This window comes from Gasterosteus aculeatus, chromosome 11 (assembly GCF_964276395.1).
Source record: "Gasterosteus aculeatus chromosome 11, fGasAcu3.hap1.1, whole genome shotgun sequence".
Lineage (NCBI taxonomy): Eukaryota > Metazoa > Chordata > Actinopteri > Perciformes > Gasterosteidae > Gasterosteus > Gasterosteus aculeatus.
Window position 1 is genome coordinate 16,344,522 of NC_135699.1, and position 18,235 is coordinate 16,362,756.

The following is an 18,235-nucleotide window of genomic DNA, read 5'->3' on the forward strand; positions in this document are numbered from 1 at the left end:
ACGGCACGATGTTCCCCCCCCCCCGTTCCTGCCGCCCCCCACTCACGTCCTCCTCAGTCCCCGTGCGCCTGTGCGCGTGCGCGCTGGACCAGTCCTCACTACAGCGAGAAGCAGCGCATCCATCGTGCCGCGGAGCCGGGAGCGCACAGAGAGAGAGAGAGAGAGAGAGAGAGAGAGCGAGAGAGAGAGAGAGAGAGAGAGCGAGAGAGAGAGAGAGAGAGAGAGAGCGAGAGAGAGAGAGAGCGAGAGAGAGAGAGAGCGAGAGAGAGAGAGCGAGAGAGAGAGAGAGAGAGAGAGAGAGAGAGAGAGAGAGAGAGAGAGAGAGAGAGAGAGAGAGAGAGAGAGAGAGAGAAGATGGACGGAGGAGTGGGATCGTTCGGAGCGGGCCGGTCCGGGTCCACTATCGACCCGATTACCTTCGCCAAACAGCCGCAGACCATCCTCAGAGTGCTTTCCTGGGTGAGGTTCTTCTCCCGGCACCGCCGTGTGTGTGTGTCTGTGTGTCTGTGTGTGTGTGTGTGGGGGGGTGGGGGGGGGGGGGGGGTCTGTGTTGTCGTTGCAGCGCGAGACCCGTGACGTGTTCTCACTGCGAACACGGACCCCCCCCAGAAATCCAGCGGTAACCGATGAGCCGGGTGTGCGGAGGGAACCGGGGGGGGGGCGTCGGTAGGGGCGCAGGGTGTAACCGAGGCTGTCTTGACACCCTGACGGTCTAAACCCTTTCCCCTACACGTCCTCGCGGGGGGGTCCGAGCAGGAAGCAACCTATTCTCTCCTGCTCCGCCGTGTCGTTCGTTGTGATTCTCACATGAATCACATCGATCATGTAAATCACGTCTGCGGCCCGCGGCTGTTTGATCCCTTCGGTCCGTGTCTGAATCCCAACCTCGTTGTTTAACGTGTGCGTGTCACGTTGTTTTACATCGTACGTCTCTACATATGATACATTTAGCTGATTCTTCCCCTATACGGTCGTCGTCCGTCTCCCCACCTCGTGATTGGTCCGCGCGCATCATTACGCACGCGGCGCCGCGGAGGCGCCCTGACGTTTGGTGTAACGCACCTTTGGGTGACACGGAGAAGGCCTTCTGCTGGGGGGGGGGGATCTATGGACTACACCGCGGAGGAGACGTCGGTCCAATATCTTTTTCCTAATGGGTCTGAGGTGCGCGTGATTCCGACACATGACGCGTCCTCCGGACCGTTTGGACACATCCAACGTGTTTTAAGGTTAAAGTAGCTGAAACCCGTCTGAGTGTAACGCATCACTTGCTAAACAAGTGTCATTAGATCTTTTACTACTTACAAAAATACTACAAACATGTAATTTCAGAAGTATCTTTAAAAGAGCAGTACATTGTTTGGGTTTGTAATGAACTGAAATGTGCAGCCTAATAGGCCCTATTCTATTTGTGGGTATATAATGTGTATTTTTCAATTTTATAATTAGATTACTTGCCACAGTACCAAAAGGGACAAACCAGCACTTAATAGGAGCTTTTTGCGTTTTCTTTAAGTTCTGTGTCCGAACACGCTTGGCACACGTGGGACGTTTCAGTTGGTTGCAATTTGCAGCCTCGCTGCACCTTAAAGCAGAAAGATGTAAAACTGTAAAATAAATGTGGAATTATTACATTGTAAAGCACTGATGCTCACAAAGCTGGTTGACAAGCTCAATCCAGCGGTTCCCCATTCTGGGGTTTAAAAATTTATACAATTTACATTCTGTAGTAAAGTGATAAAGTAAAGTAAATGATTTGACTTAAATGCAGTTAGTGACTTTAAAACTCAAACCTTTAATTTCCTTTGAATAAGAAAAGAAGAAGAGTACAGATGTGGAAAGTTACTCTTGTAGTAAAAATAGGTGAATAATGTTCCTTTTTTCGTTTGGAGATGAAAGTGCATTGATGCATGAGCACTTGAGTGTTTCAAAGTGAGGTTATTATCCCATCGTCCACCATCACATGACCGAAACCCCCCGAGTGTGGGTGCTTTACTGCTCGTGTGTGTGTGTGTGTGTCACATGGCCCTGTTCTGCCACCCAGAGTCAGTCAGCTGATCAGTGTGTTCGCTCAGACTGAGGTACGAAGCCAAAGAGATGAACACATTCGCCCCTGAAGAAGAGTCTCATTCATAAAAACAACAACAAGGGAACAAATAGTTTTATAGCTTAAAGTTATGGCAACATTCCCCTCACACACACACACACACACACACCGCAGGACGACTCCTGATCTTCAGCCACACCGAGACAAAGAGGGGAAATTAGGTTAATGCCTCCGGTCTGAGCGTGCTCGGAGGGACGCCGCGCTGCAGCGCCGCCTCAGCCCGTTTCACAGCGAGGAAAAAATGTCCCATAACAGTTTCCCGCCGTCCACAGATATTTTCCCTGGTGGTCTTTGCCTCCATCGTGAACGAGGGCTACGTCAACCTGGGCAGCGAGCGCCTCCACTGCGTCTTCAACAGGAACGCGGACGCCTGCAACTACGGCGTGTTCGTGGGCCTGGTGGGCCTGCTGGCCTGCTCCTTCTTCTTCATGCTGGACTACAAGTTCTCCTCCATCAGCTCCGTCAAGGACAGGAAGAAGGCCATAATGCTCGAGATCGGCTTCTCGGGTGAGGAGCGTTTCCGTCGTGTTCACACGCCTGTTATGTTTCTTGTAAGACTGTGTGTGTTTCTTACCGATCACTCCGATAAATCCCAGTCGATTCTGACATCAGTCTGTGATTTACGGCTAATCGGCAGGAATCAAAAGGCGGGGGTTTCCCCAAAAAACGGTACGACAAATTAGTCCGACTAGGCCCGGCTGGTTTGTTTCAGATGACTGCTTTGTTGCACCACTATAGAGAAGCGAAACCCGACGCAAAAAGGCTTCAGAGAAAACGAGAGCGCCTTTAATCTCCGGCAAAAAGAAAAGGGAACAAAGTCCGGTTCTGTCGTGTAACTGGGTGTCTCTGCTCCACCGGTTCCCCACAGGCGCCTGGACCTTCCTGTTCTTCGTAGGTTTCTGCTTCCTGGCCAATCAGTGGTCTGAAACCACGGCCGACGAGCTGCCACTCAACCAGGGGGCGGACGCGGCCCGGGCGGCCATCGCCTTCTCCTTCTTCTCCATCATCACCTGGGTGAGGACACACATTCAGAGAAGATGACGTTTTATGTGTAGTGGCGGCTCAGGAGGGAGCTGACGGGCCGGCGCTTCCCTGAAGCTTTACAGAACGATGAATATGAAGCATCATTAGATCAGAAGTGTGATTACTTTCCTCAGCATCGCTTTATTATTCCTCAACCCTTAATAACTTTGAATACTTTCTCAAACTAGACAGTAACCGTTTGTTGGAGGCCAATCACAGAATTTAGCATCGCACCAGTTTTACTTTGGATTATTGCAGAAAATGAGCAGTGGATCGTGATAATTACAAGTTGTTTTCAGCAAGAACATTTAATTTCAAGCTTTAATGCAATCTGCAGGAGTAAAATGCTGATGTTAGGCTATGAATTAACATGAATTAAGCACCACGATCACATGACATCACTCAACGAGGCTGCCGGCACAACAGCGTTCGGTTTTCTCATTCAACTGTTAGCGGCATCAGTATTTATCGACGATTCTTATATTATAGAACAAAACATTATTTATGTTTTCAGCTTTCCAATAAGCTCTTTATGTCTTGTTTGTTAAGTCATATGTGAATAACAGCCAGAATTCGCCATCTTAAAGGGGGTCGTGTGCCGGATCGTTGGTTCAGAGCGGTAACTTCCCTGGCGTTTTGGTGGCATTTCGTTAATGCTAAGCTAAGCTAACCGGCTGCTTGGGGCCCTCATTTTGATTCCCCCCTCCCTCCCCTGTAGGCCGGGCTGACGGTGCGTGCGGTCCAGAAGTATCTGCTCGGCACCGACATGACTCTGTTCACCACGGAGCACATGGACGGCGGCGCCCCCACCCAGCCGTACCCCTCCAACTCGCCCGTAGGCGTCACCGCCGAGGCCTCAGAGACCTACCAGAGCCCGCCTTTCACCGAGAGCAACGCGGCGCCCACCTACCAGGTTCCCATTTACTAGACGGGGCGGCGGACGCGGAAGGTCGGGAGACGGATGAGAGGAAAGTGACAGAAAATGTGCTTTCTGTGATGTTTCACCTGCAGTTGTTCTGGGCTGAGTTTTCAATTGTAGAGAAAAGAGAGAAAAAAGGCCTCTTGTTCTTTGTTCCCTCGTCTCGTTCCCTTTCCTTCCTTCCTCAACACTCTGCACCTCTCTTGCCCTGTATATTAAACTCGAATCGTTCTCAAATCCAGCGTCCTCTTGTGTGAGAGGAAAACAAAAAAAGAGGGGAATATGAGAAATTTAGACAAAAAACCCCCAAAACAAAACAGAGATCATGAGATTTAGGATTCCGCCTCCGAGTGTTAAGTCAAAAAGAATAGTGCAGAATGCACTCACACACAGCACCTCCATCCCATTCTCTCGTTCATCTAAGTGTGCAAATGTCATGGCCAACAGTACGGGGAATGATGTATGTTTTGTTGCTACAGTGCGGTCTGGTCTGTTAAAAAGTGAAGATGTGTGTCGAATCTGCATGTTTACGAACTTGGAGATCGACCAAGTGCCATGCTGTGCTGTGTGTCTCAGACAGTGACTTCATTTCAGTAGATTTTCACATGCCGGAAAAACAACAATGACTAAGTGCAATATCTCACATTGTCACGTAGGTCTGTGGGAAGGTGTTTACTGTACTGCAGGTACACCAACCTCGGGCACTGTCTCAAATCACTTGCACCAACAAATCTCGGGCAAATTTCAAAACGAAAAATAGTGGATCTGACTTTGAGCTTTCCTGGTGAACGTTTGCACGATGTAGAAGTTGTATCTTAATCAAACAGATCTTTTCACATTTATTGTTTCGCATTTATATGAAATAAGTATTGGTTTGTATGGTCTTCCTTGACGTAATGTAAGAATTGTTTTAAAAGGAGGGGCCAGACATTTTCCAGGTTTATCAAAAGGTAAATCAAAGTTATTTTTCTGTGCCAGATATGAATGGGTTACTGGAAGGGCCAAACAGTCGCAAAAAGATCACAAAGCAAAAGAGACAAACAACGACCATAAAAGAGACAGAAGAAAGACTCAAAATGACCACAAAGAGATGCAAAACAACTAGAAAGGGACACAATACCCACCATAGAGGTGGGGGGCTTTGCGTGTGCGCGCTCAGGGGCCCTTAACCCGTCCCACGGGACCAGGGAATGTGTGTAGTCCGTGATATGAGACAGTGTCCTCGGTTGCGTGTTTGTTTACGTTTTTTAGAAGCTGCAAAACTGCCCTGTGTCCTTATCGGTGTCTTCTGTCACATTACGACTGTGTTGTTTTATGTGAACACAAACCATGGAGGGGGGGGGGGGGAGTTATTGGGGGTTTAGTGCAGTCAGAGGCGGAAGAAAGACCTTAATGGATCGCTCTGGCCGGCTAATTCATCGATCCTGCTGTTCTGCCTCCGCGGGAGGCCGGTTCTGGATTTGTTGCCATGGTAACGGGGACACGGTCGGGTGGACATTGGTCACTGACAGGCCCGCGTCGTGTGAACCACTGTAGTTTTAGTGTGTGTGTGTGTGAGTGAGAACGTGTAAAGCGTGCAGGCGAGCCGCGTTGGGGGGGGGGGATGAGGATAAATGTCCAGTAAGTTCAAATTTGTGGTGCAGAAAAGTTATTTTCCTGAACACGCGTTTAAGTTCAATCGTTTCCACTAAAACAAAACGTCCTTCTGCTGAATATATTATCAGCGTTATCAGAGCAGAGAAGCTCTGCAGCAACGGGACAAGAGTACTAAAGTAATCATGGAAATAATGCATGGAACTGTTGTATAGATCTCGTATGTTGAATACTACGTCATTCTTAAAGTCGACTCGTTGTTTCTGCAAAATGTGAGCGGCCAGCCAGACTTTATGCCCGAACTCTCTGTTCATCCGACGATGTTATCTCGACCTCACGATCGAGCCGGTCACACGCACACACGTGTGCTGCAGGGTGGAACCATGGCTCTTTACCTGCCGTCTGAAATCATAATCAGGGGATAATGCAGATTATGGATGCAGTCAAATGGATATGAGGCCAATTTCTGTCTGCTGCAGTCTGAGTATTAAAATGATTAAGATCATTTTAGAGTCTTGGAAACCAAAGTTAACCAATCGGTTGAGGACTTCAAGCGCGACTTTTTTTTTTTTTACAAAAATATTTTATTCACCGGACTGTGCCAGCATAGTTATGTGAGTATATGATCTGAACTTAGGGATGAAACTGTAAAATTTCCTTTTAGGATTTTGGTTCAGGAAAAAAATCAGAATGAGTGTTAAATACTTTCAGGTATTGTTTGGTACCAGTAAGTGTATTTAATAACAAAACATTTGATTCATCCTCATATGATGTGAATATAAAGACATTCTCCACGACAGTGAACTCACCATAAAGTCACCATAAAGAAGGAAAAGAGAAACCAAAATGTGAAAGTAATGCCAGTCAGTTTCTATAAATCTGCTAGTAACCTGTTGACTGTAATGAGGTGAAACCGGGTTATTGATGGTGGTATTGGGTACTGCTGGGGTACTACTGGGTAATTTGGGGTACTGTCAGGTCAGGTTGTATTATTATTCTCAGTGTTTCGGTCTCTTCTGTGGTAGATGATAATAAAAATACAAGCATTCTCTATGTTTTGTGCTCTGGCCTATGTGCACTACCGTGGTATTGGTTGTAAAGTTCAGTACGTTATTGAAGTAAATGGAACCTGTGTGTGATGCTGTCTAAGGTCTGGTTTGTCCTGTACTACTGAACATATAAAAACATAAATAATGATTATTTATTAACTAGAACGAGCTCTCTGTTGGAAATACTTTGATCGCTCTGAACGGGGCCGCCGGCACCAAAATCAAAGTTTGTGATTTCATGCTGTTGTTTAGTTAGACTGAGATTATAAAAAGGTGATCGATATAATACATTGCATGAATGTTACAATTTCTCCCCCATATAATATTAATGAAAATGTATCCCCCCTGTCATCGACCAACAAATCAAGCAAACATTGATTTCCAGAGTGCTGTTTCCTCTGAGCTCTTTATGTTCTGAAGGTGTACAGAGATGTGTGTCACCGTCTAATACCTGGATGTCTGTGGGCTGCAGTCTGACTCCAATAAAAGACAAAACATGCTTTTGGACTTCCTGTTTCTGTCGCTGCCTCTGGAGATCTGACACGACGGTGATGCAGGGCCCGTTGCCCGTGGCGATGAACCTTTAGGGAATCATCTGTAACAAGAACATCTTCTCACATATGAAACGGACAAATAGTCTTATGAACTCATTCATTTGTTCAAACTCAATAAAAGCAATTATACTTGGTATGGTCGAGTTAAGGAATTCATGACATAGTCATCTGCCAATAGTCACAACCTGTTATTAGCCAAAAATGACTCCATATTAAGGTCCAACACTCCAGCGTCAGCTTAACTTTCCCTAAGAGGCATTTAACTAAACATAAAACAGCAGATTTCAAAGATGCGGTTGGTTTTATGGACACAGAAATGACAACATCCACATCACAAACACTCACACCGTACAAAGATACAGACACACACTGTGTGGCACAGACAGCTTTATTGGAGCAGAAAGTAAGCTGCTGTGTGTGTGTGTGTGTGTTTGTTTGTGAGAGTTTTACTCACACAACATTCCCGGTTTGTTGAAACGGAGGCAGAGAGAGTTGAGAATTTTGATTCGTAAACATGATCACTACAGTAATTTCTTCACGAGGAATCAGAACAAAATGTATACTGGAACAAACCTGTAGCCTTGACTATAAATAGCTTCTGGTAACATCTCATGGACACCCTGATCCTAAAAAGTAATATATTATTTGAACATAACTTTGAAAACATGCAAAGGACCATCGCTCATAATTTAGTTCCATGTAGTTTCCATTTGAAAATTTGTGCAACGTCACTGAAAAACAAATTACAGCTTTTCAGCCAATAAACGTCAACGAAAACATCGTACAGAGATTCAAACTGTGATCCCAAATTTGTTCCAATGCAGCGCACTTCCTGTCACCCCCTCATTCACAACAGGAACAATCCACTCAAACTGCAGCCCTTAAATGAATATGCTGCTATAAAGTTAAACCGATCATGTTTGTGTTTATTTTGTAATTTGAGCAAGCCCCCCCCCCACAAATCACCAGCCTCCACGTTAACATGATACATTTGGTCTTCAAGCGAGGGGAAAAAACTAAAGCCTTGGCTCCTGCCCCCTCCTGCATTAAATAAACCGGCAGGTGTGCTCAGACCCACGCTGCCGCAGCCAGTGCCAGCTGGAGACGTCCTCGAAAGGATGCAAGGAGTCGAGATGATGCAGCAGCCCCGTGTGTTTCAACACAAGCTCATCAACTTGATCCCCCGTTATTAATTAAAACACCGAAAGCCAACTGAAAAATGAGCCCAGGGTGGCAAAACAAAAGGCTAGCTGATGATACGGCTGATTGACTGCAGGGAAGGGAAGTCCTCACTGTCCCGGACGTGCAGGGTCTTGTGGGAGTTGAAGTCTTTCGGGGCGAGCACCTGTCTGCAGGTGGGGCAGACCTGGCAGTCCAGCTCGGCGGCCGCGTTGGCCATGGTGGTCGGCATCTGCCAGGCGTTCTTCTTGTTCTTGTTTTTCCGTCCTCCTCCGGCGCCCGACTGCTTCTCCAGCGCCTTGCAGTCGCCGTGGGCGGTCAGGAGCTCCTGCTGCTTGCCGGTGTCCGGCAGGAGCACCAGCAGCTCGTTGAAGATGCAGTTGAAGTCCTCTCCGAGGAGGTCCTTACAGCTGCTGTGGTACTGGACCGCCGATATCACACTCTGGAAACAAAGGAGGAGGAGGAAGCTTTCTGCATTTACTCGGGGCCTCAGGACTTGAGGCATTAAATCAGATTTTTTTTATCCGCAGCTAAAGCTCCTACAATGTTTGAGTCCCTGTGGATGAGAGTGGAGTCCAGAAACCTCGTATTTTACCTGTCTGAACTGTGCAGAGTAGTTTTTAAACTGGTTGAACTTTGACTCATCGTTGTGGAGGTACTTCCTAATGGACTGGATCAGCTCCAGGTTCCTCTGGTTGAAGTCGTCTGGCACCAGGTAACCACTGCTCGACGGTTTGGGGGGCCTGGGACATGACGAGGATAATAATAAAACATATCAGGCGAGTTTGGGCCTCGTGAGGTACAAACGAACCAACAGAGAGAGTGTGTGTTAAAAAGGGAGACGGTCTCACGGGTTGACTGCGGACGGAGCCGGCTCCACCACGTTGCTGTTGAGGGGGATCCCAGTGAATCCAGGGGGAGGTTTAGGGGCTGAGATTCCAAGGCCGGGTGGAGGGGGGGGCATGACGGAGGCCGGCGGCGGAGCCGAGGCCTTCAGCGGGAAAGACGACTTGAAGCCTGAGAGATGGAAGGTTTGATACGTCGTAGTGAGCAACAAATATAAGCAGAGTAAAATAGAAAATCCTACAAGACAATAGATGGACATTGTGTACCTGGTGGGGGGTTCTTGGTCATGAGCGCAGGAAACTCCTCCTCCTCCTTCAGAGGGGGGTCTGCTTTGGGATGAAGGGTCGTCGCCACTGCCTCCTTACTAATGGGCGGGGCCTTTTCAGTGTGGCCGTTAGCCAACCCACTCAGCGTCACAGCACTGGGGGGCGGTTTGTTCCAACTCTTCTCTGGGACGTTCTCCTTCTGCGCCGCCGTTTCCACGGAGACGGCGCTCACAGTTTGCGCCGTGCCCGACATCGAAGACGCGGACGTAAGGGGAACGGCCGTGGTCTTCTGCTGTTTTTTCTTCTTGCTGGCTTTAGGGGTGAAAGGATCGGGGATGGGCGTCGGGTTCGGGGGGTTGGGGGTCCTGGCGGAGGGTTTGCCGTTGCCTCCTTTGACGGTGAGCAGAGAGGAGATATCCAACATGGTGGGCACCGGGCGGGACTCCTGCTGCGTCAGCCCTTCGTTAGAGTCATCGTCGGAAGGCGGGGACCGGTTAGACGTTGCCTTTTCGTTCTCCCTTAACTTCTTTTTCCTCCGCAGAGATGAAGAGTTGGAGGAGGAGGAGGAGGAGGAGGAGAGCAGCTGAGGGCCGGAGGAGACGGCCGCGAGAGGAGGGGAAGGTCTGGAGGGCGGAGGAGGGTTAGCCTGGGGCTTAGCCACTGCGGTGTGGTTGGACCAAGCGGAGTTGGTGCCAGCTGCATGCTTATGGGGCCGGATTTTGGACACGAGCGCGGGGAAATCCTCCTCGTGGAAAGAGGAAGTCTTCCTGGGTTGGGCAGAGTAAGCCGGGGTCATGGGGGACGCAACAGATACCGCCGAGAGGCTCGGGAAGTCGTCTTCCTTCAAAGCCGCATGTGCTGCTGTTACCGTGGCAGGAGCTGCCTTAACACTGGAGGGAGGAAGACAACAGACATTTAACACATCAGCACACTTTGGTGTGTTCAGTTTGTACTGTTAAAAGTAAAACTTTACATGGGTGGGGCAGATGTGGCCCCTAAAGCTGGGAAGTCGTATTCTTCATCCCCTGGATTAGAGCTCTTCATTGTTCGTACTGTTGAAGAGAAAACAGAGTGACAGTTGAGCTGCTGAGGATGACAGCTGACTCACTTCCATCCCATAATGCAACTTGAACTTACTATGAATGAGACTATCATGGGCAGCGATGTGTAACTACACCACATAGTAAACACAGAAAACAACACACCCGGACTACACAAATGTCTCGTTCTCACCTGGAGGTTTGGTTACTGGTTTGACGAGTCCGGTCCGGTGTTTGGGCTCCTCGGGTTCTGCCCTCTCGCTCCTCTCCTCTCTGCAGTGTTTGGGAGCGCTCCTCTCCTCTCTGCAGTGTTTGGGAGCGCTCCTCTCCTGCATCGCTCCTCTCTCCTCCTGCCTTCGCTTTGCCATGGATGCCCTCATAGCAGCGGCCACCTCCCTGTCCTCTTCCTCTCTGCGAGGCAAAGCACACATTCAAGCAAATATGCTTCAAAAGTGACTGAGAACTAAATGGAAATGTACTCTATCAGCTACTAAAACATTCAAATGCTACATTTCAATGAAGAGAAACGAAGTTGTGACAATTTGATGCAGCCATTTGTTTGGAGAAAGGCGTGATAACAACAACACTTCGCCGGTACTTATAAAAAAAAATGAATGCACTCACCGGGAATACCTCCAGCTCTTCTGTCCCCCATGAATCCTTCCCCTTCCCCCTCGGGACTGACGCATTTCTTCGTAGTCCTCGCCCGACACCATGCCTGAGGAAAAGCCTGTTTTAAATATATATATATATTTAATTGTACACATTCACTGCCTTCAACCTCGTCATGGCAATGCAAAGTTCACCGACCTTCGTTCCTCCGCCCTTGTCTCGAAGTGTAGTTGAACTGCAGGTCGATGTGGCGGTTCTGTCGGGCTTCTGCTCGGTTCTTGCTGTGTTCTGCAGCTTTGTGGGCCTTGTAGTCGATCTCGGAACGGAATGCATGAGTGAACTGTTCTGTGGCGCAGCGGCCCTCCTCACACAGATAGTGACTGTCTCTGAAGTGCTCGCTCAGGTACGGGTAGTCGCTGTTGACGTAGATAAAGATGTCAACAAATGCCTCAAAACTACAGCCACCACACGCCAGTCAACACCTGGGGTTCCTCCAGCTGCAACACACCTGTAATATTCCTGGGAACCATCTGCGTCACAGAAATGGCAGAAGTAGTGGTCCCGGCGCAAGTGCTTCAGCAGTTCATCGTTGTCAAGGTAACGGTCATCGCAGAACTTGCAGAGCGGGTGTCCCCTGTGACTGGTGTCGTCTGGATCGCCGTGTGCTCGGTGACGGGCCAGTTCCTTGCGGTTGTACCATTTACGCTCATGGGAGAAGATCTAGAGGGAGAGTAGTCGTAGTTGGGAACAAGTTCAGATATAACACAACGTCAAAATGCTCCGGTCCCAGTGATGTAGTTCATTTATACCTAAAGTAGTTATCGCCAATCTGGGTTAGAAACTAGACGTTCTCCTAACAAAGCTGGCGATGTGTGAACATCTACAACAAACCGAATGGTATTAGAGATAAACAGCAACATCAACCAGGCGATCAACAAGGATACACAGCAAAATCACATGTCATCAATGCTGCTCGGGACTTAAAAGTTTGAACACAGCTAATTAAGTGAAAGCTTGCAGGATTTTAGGCATGGCAAGGTCACCAGCAACCACTCTTTAACCAGAAAAGTTAGTTACCGTAGAATTTTACCCAAAGAATATACATCTTTAGCAATACAAAGAAAAAACTTGTTTCTCAAGATCTAATTTATCGTGATGAGAGACGAGGGGAACCAAATCATCTGCGCTGACATGGACATGGATCTATTTAGATCTACCGTTTGTTCTCTGCCCTCCAGAAATGATTTCATCCAGTTTAAACGCACTTACGTAGTGCATTCATTTTGACGAGTGTTAGCTGGATGCGGGCGAAAGTACCTTGAGATGCTTTGAGCAGAGCTTGCAACAGAAGAGCTCGTGCTGCTTCCTCATGTGATGCTCCAGCTCCTCGTACTTGGAGAAGACCTTTGGCTCTGGACAGCGGAGGCACTCTGGAGACAGCAGACGCCTGATACGACACACACACAAAAAATGAGCTCCTTCTTCTAATAAACAGTGATTTTGAACGTTGATGTGAAAAAGTCTTGGTGACACGTTTGGAAACTTAATATACTACATTAGCAAGGTCTATAAAGAACATAATCATCTCTAGAGGTGAATAGGACAGAGCAGTACCTGTATTGGGCGTAGATCTTCTCGTTACAGAAATAGATATCATACTTCTTCTCACAGGGGAACTGCTGGAAGGGCAGAGATGAGAAGGCCTCCGGGTTTTTCACAAACACCACCTGTGTACAACATGCCAGTCAGAACATGCTGAGCAACCAATTCAACACATACTCCTTGAGCTAAATGAAGGGATAATGAGGCCATATGGCAGTGTTGGAAAAATGACGTTTATGTGGAGGCAGGTTTCATAGCAGTACTTGTTACTAAAGAGTAAGGCACTTAAAATGCTGACCCTGTCACAAAGACCTGATCCAATGTATCTTATGGGGTTATGGCAAAGCAGGGCATGTATGGAACCCAGTCATAGATGCCCTGTACAGCCGGTTATACCTAACGTTATAAAGCTTTATACTCCGGTTGCATTTCATAATTGACTGCTCCCTCATAAGTAACTTTTAAAAAGGGAGTGGTAGGTGGCGAGGCCCTTCTTCTAAGCGTTACGCAGAGACCAGACGGCAGCCAACTTTACTTTCTTTAAAGAAACGACGTCCTATTGGAAAAGGTGACGAGCACACAGCCACCGATTAACTTTCCACAGTTTAGACAGAACAGTTTAGCTAAACGCTAACGTTAGCAACCTAGCCAACACCGCTGAGCCATTGGTGTGTTGGAGAGGTGACAGCAGACGTGACAGTTCCCTGAATGAAAAGATAAACCCAGTTGGACGAGCACACTGTCAACTAGTTAGCTAACTAGCTACACGGATTCGCCTGGAGGTGGAACTGACGTTACCCCAGCTAACCTGCTAATGTTAGCGCTAGCTACCTCAGCTAGCCACGCTAATGACAGCGAGGAGGAAATAAACGTTAGCCTGAGCCCTTGGTTGACATCGCCGGTCGCCGTTTACCAGCATTGCCTTTTTATTTATTATGAATCTAGCTACGGTGTCATCAAACTAAATCACGCCGATTAATTTTGTCCATTATAAAAACATTTTTTAAAAAGACAGCCTGAACGATGCGGCCTACTTAGCACCACCAGGCGGCATCCCCGAGCCCGAGTGGCGGCGGAAGACGCACCTTGTCGAGCTCCTCCCGGCAGACGGCGCAGTACTTCTGGTCGCACAGCACCCTCATTTTGGTGGAGCAGCGGTAACAAACCGGGTGGTCACATTTCCCCAACGCGAAGATGTCGACCTCTTGGACGCACAGGACGCAGTGCTTCTCTGTGTCTTTAGCGGTTCTTGTAGCCATGGTGGTGAGAAGGCACTAGTCAACTTCGGGGATATTTGTTACAAGCTAGAGCCGCGCTGGAGCGTTTAATTACGTAATGGTGAAAAGCCGGAGCTGCGGCGGCCGCGTCACCCGATCTGAAGAACCGCAGATCTGTACAGCATGCGGATGGACGAGCCTCCTTCCGGCGCGGAACACATGCGTGTGCGGGTCAGTGCGGGTCCTCCGCGCGGCTCCAGGCGCGTGCCGGACAGGATCACCGGCGATAGCTGACGCTGAAGTATTATTAACACGGGTCTCCTGCACATTCTGGATTTTGATGCCAGTTGCAAATGTTAAGATTCACTTCTTTTTTTTTTAATAATCAAAAAAAAAGAATTTAAGTTTGACATTTTTTATTGGTTAGAGTATTTGTGGGATGAGGTCACAATCAGAAATTCGCCGACATGATACAAACTTGTACAAGTTTTGCCAGAAGTTAAAGTCCTCAGTAAGCAGTGATCGCTACAGTCAGTCCGTGCTTTAATGTGGTCAAACGTCCATCGTTGAGAAGCAAGCTAGTGTCTCTTGTGTTGCTTGCTGCTCAGTCCCATGACTCTGAAGGTGCAGCTGGCAATATTCTCATAGAGAAGAAACATGAGTGCGGCTGTCAGCACCGTCTGCAGCAGCTTGGCTTCCAGGCCTTTAAACAGACCCAACATGCCATACGTCCTATGGATGGAAACCAGGGTTAAAAAACAACACGTCATTATCTCCAGTGGTGGGAAGTCTTTTTAACATTTTATTATTTAGCGATCTGTGTGTACACACAAAAGCTACAAATTCCTCCTAATTCAAAAGTCTGATGCATTCTTCCTATTTGCATTATGAGCTGAATCTGAACACAGGAACTTAAACAGATCCATAAGTGTCGACCAAATTGAACGGGTTTGTGTGCACTCGCCTGACTCTGTTGACCAGCAGACACTTGATGGTTCGGAGGCTGGACCGTAGCTTTGACTCGACCGCGGACTCGCTGAACTGACCAAACTGTAGGGGAAAAACAACTGCTCTGTGTTATAACTGATCCTGATAGCACACAAGCTCTTATTTGTATAAGAATGAGGCAAAACTATGTGGCGGGTTTCAAATATACACACTTACAAAATAAAGCACACGCGTAACAAAATACGCATACAACCCACCCTGAGAATGGACTGTACAGTCTGAAGCGGGTACGTAGCGATGGTGGAAACCGCTTTGGCAACTGCGCCGATGATGAAGACCTCGACAGATGACAGCTTGGAGGAGCAAGATGAGAAATTTAGAGGAACATTGGAAGCCTGAAGGTCTGAGGAGTTTGCTTCTCGTACGTACTAACCAGTGAGGTGAATAAGTGACACTCACTAGAACATTTGTCCATCAGGTGGACCCACAAAGTGTGAAAGCACCTGCTCAGCCAAAAGGAGTCACACAAAAATCACGTGGAGGGAATTACTGCGTTTTCCGTGTTAAGCCATCCAGATGACGGGATGAGCTGCAGTGACTCCCCTCCACTTCTCTTCTCTTCTCTTAGGAATTTGTTTCAAAATATGTGTTTATTCATTTATTGTATTATTAATATTTCACGCTTCTTTTTACCTGCAACATGAATGTATTTTGATAATAGATCATATCAATTCTATGTGTTTCTATTCTATTGTTTTGCTCTCATGTTATCTAAAAGTAATTTCAATTCACATTTGATCATGCACTACCAGAAAAGTTTGATGCCAACGTAGTGTTGACATCAAACGTTGATGGCGGATCCCAAGGTTAAAATCCCAACGTCAATGCAATTCATTTGTTGACCATCGCAAAATTGTCCAGATCTCTTGTAACAATGATGATGAATAATAATAACATTATATTGTCACGTTCAAACATTCCTCATCAGTACTTTCCCTCCCTCTGTCCTTCACTCACCTCCCTCAGAAGGCCTCTCCTCATCTGCCGCTTCAGGCCTTCGTAGATCATGAACTGGATGGCGGGGTTCAGCACGAGCAGCAAAGACGGGAGGGTCCCGTTCCACAGAGCTCCCACGCCCTCACCGCGGACGATCTGAGCAAATGAATCTGCCATAAAACAGCAGATTAGCCTTTAATTAATTACCATTTGATAGGTTTTATGTGCAAGCCTTCTCATCCCCATGAAAAAAAAGGAAGGATAATAAGTCGGCGTTTGGCCGATTATCAAGAAATTCCCTCCAGGCGTTGCTGATATGATGGACAGGACGGACAGACCAACCAAAAACACCAAATCACATGTGCATTTACCCAGAATGCCAGAGTAGTTGGTGGGTCGTATGTGTGCATTGCGAAACTTGGAACCCTGAAGCTTCAGCCTGGTGTTGACAACCCACAAGGGAGTAGTAAGCAGCACGTTTATAACACCTGGAAACGAGAAGGCAGACCAACAAAACAGAAGAAATAGACTCCGCTTTGAGATGTGAAGGACTTTCATGTCCTGAGTCAATAAAACAAGGTTTTTATGATGATTAAAATGTCGGTTTTACCTGCGGCAAAGCCTACGACGAGGTCGGTGCTTGCCGTCGACTGCTTTCCCTTCAGCCAGCCGGCCTTCAGGCTGTGAAAGCAGTAGAAGTAGACGAAGTTGGAGCAGCACAGGCTGCAGATGACTGGGAACCAACCTCTGTACATGGCTGATCTGCAGGAGGGACAGCAAACACAGGGACATGCCCAACATCTCTGTTGGTTGGAGTTGTGTGAGGTGATTGTGACGTGTGTGTTTGTGTAATTACACAAATTTGGTCATTAAACTAATACTTTAAAAACTTTCAAGTCCAACATTTTTTCACTCACAGTCCTTCTTCTTTGATAATTTCTGCCAGAATGGCTGGCGTTGATTTGGCTCTCCTGTTTTCATCCACTGAACACAAAAGCAAACAAGTTGTTTTTAGTGATAACGTTACATTAATCAATATGATAATGTAAATAAAACTGTACCTTGAAGCCTCAGTCTCGCACTGTCGAGAGGGAAGAACACTGTCATGGCAGTCACACTTCCCTAAAACAGGCTACAGTCAGATTACAGGGAAGAGATGTGGTGCCTTTTTTGTTCAATATGGAAAAAGTCTTACACCGAAACTGAATTCAATTAAATTCATACGTAGGAGGCATAACGGTGTAATCGTGTAGGAACTGACTTCAAAATAAGAGCCAAGGGCCGGTTAACGTGATAAGACATGTCACATGTCACATTCATTTTAAAAACACAGTAAATAACTCTGTATATCTTAAACAAATTAGCAATAAATGTAATTAAAATAAACTAATAATAACTACTGCATGCAAAAGAAAATTATTCTAATCATGTTTAAACTTATCCAAATATATGAATAAAAAATAAATATACTTGATTTCTCTATTTTAAAACAAGATGTTAAAGGAAATGGTACAGTTATAAAATAGTTTCACCACAGGTTGCTGGCTGCCACCTCGAGGTGTCACACAGAGAAAGGAGGTTCCAACGTCGGATTTCAAAATGAAAGCCCTTCATTCAATCATGTGTTCTTTTTTTAATACAATTGAGAAAAGGTATTGGAACTACATTTCCTTGAGAAACAGGTTGCATGCGGAAATAATTATTATCCATAATTCGTCATTCATTCATTTGGTTACATTTATCTGAACTGGAACATGGCTCTTATTTTGAAGTCAGTTCCTACACGATTACACCGTTAATGCCAAATACAACAAATGAACGACTTAAAACGGTGGTGTAAACATTTGAAATCTTCCCAGGTTTACCGGTTTATCGGCTCTAAAACACCGGGACGTTGAACGAATGTTGAAGAATGAATGTACGAGCTAATCAGCCATAGCTACTGCCACCATCGATCACATAGCGTTAGATCAACAGTGAACTTGAAGCTAACTTACCATCGCTCCTGATACGGCGTGAACCAACCCCTCATACGAGAAGACCGCGAAGCTCATTTTTAAGGAAGATAATTATTGTATGCCTCCAACCTCCAATGAACCCGGCGTCGACTTAGTAAAACTCGTGTTACTAAAACAAAACAGCAGTTGAAGAGTCGCTGTTTTCAATGTGTCGCTTCCTTGCGGCTGACTCGTTGACGTTTAGCTACTTAACACAGGGGCATCATGGGTAATGGAGTCATTCTACCCGTTTTGCCTCTAAGAGAATATGTGCGGGATCCACATAA

General features: G+C 46.9%; 3 protein-coding genes across 4 annotated transcripts; 1 reads left to right on the forward strand and 2 right to left on the reverse strand.

The window, feature by feature from the left end:
• Nucleotides 1-87: 87 nt before the first annotated feature.
• On the forward strand, nucleotides 88-7,191 carry syngr3a (synaptogyrin 3a). The gene is made up of 4 exons (XM_040191880.2): nucleotides 88-459; nucleotides 2,380-2,614; nucleotides 2,976-3,121; nucleotides 3,849-7,191. The coding sequence occupies exons 1-4, from the start codon at nucleotides 355-357 to the stop codon at nucleotides 4,056-4,058; spliced, it is 696 nt and encodes a 231-aa protein (XP_040047814.1). The 5' UTR covers nucleotides 88-354; the 3' UTR covers nucleotides 4,059-7,191.
• A 426-nt stretch (nucleotides 7,192-7,617) lies between these two features.
• On the reverse strand, nucleotides 7,618-14,337 carry znf598 (zinc finger protein 598). Of its 2 annotated transcripts, none has more exons than XM_040191875.2 (12): nucleotides 13,876-14,337; nucleotides 12,803-12,915; nucleotides 12,506-12,635; nucleotides 11,697-11,908; nucleotides 11,387-11,604; nucleotides 11,201-11,294; nucleotides 10,770-10,987; nucleotides 10,510-10,588; nucleotides 9,537-10,426; nucleotides 9,276-9,441; nucleotides 9,020-9,167; nucleotides 7,618-8,866 (listed from the first exon to the last, which is right to left on the reverse strand). In XM_040191875.2, exons 1-12 carry the CDS (start codon nucleotides 14,047-14,049, stop codon nucleotides 8,492-8,494), a joined length of 2,817 nt encoding a protein of 938 aa, XP_040047809.2. In that variant the 5' UTR covers nucleotides 14,050-14,337; the 3' UTR covers nucleotides 7,618-8,491. The 2 variants fall into 2 exon arrangements, with proteins under 2 accessions (XP_040047809.2, XP_040047807.2); XM_040191873.2 differs by having other exon boundaries at nucleotides 11,201-11,306.
• A 69-nt stretch (nucleotides 14,338-14,406) lies between these two features.
• On the reverse strand, nucleotides 14,407-18,179 carry slc25a17 (solute carrier family 25 member 17). Its single transcript, XM_040191877.2, has 9 exons — nucleotides 17,949-18,179; nucleotides 17,013-17,073; nucleotides 16,869-16,935; nucleotides 16,562-16,713; nucleotides 16,323-16,439; nucleotides 15,973-16,121; nucleotides 15,213-15,308; nucleotides 14,972-15,057; nucleotides 14,407-14,739 (listed from the first exon to the last, which is right to left on the reverse strand). The coding sequence occupies exons 1-9, from the start codon at nucleotides 18,003-18,005 to the stop codon at nucleotides 14,586-14,588; spliced, it is 939 nt and encodes a 312-aa protein (XP_040047811.1). The 5' UTR covers nucleotides 18,006-18,179; the 3' UTR covers nucleotides 14,407-14,585.
• Between the last annotated feature and the right edge of the window lie 56 nt (nucleotides 18,180-18,235).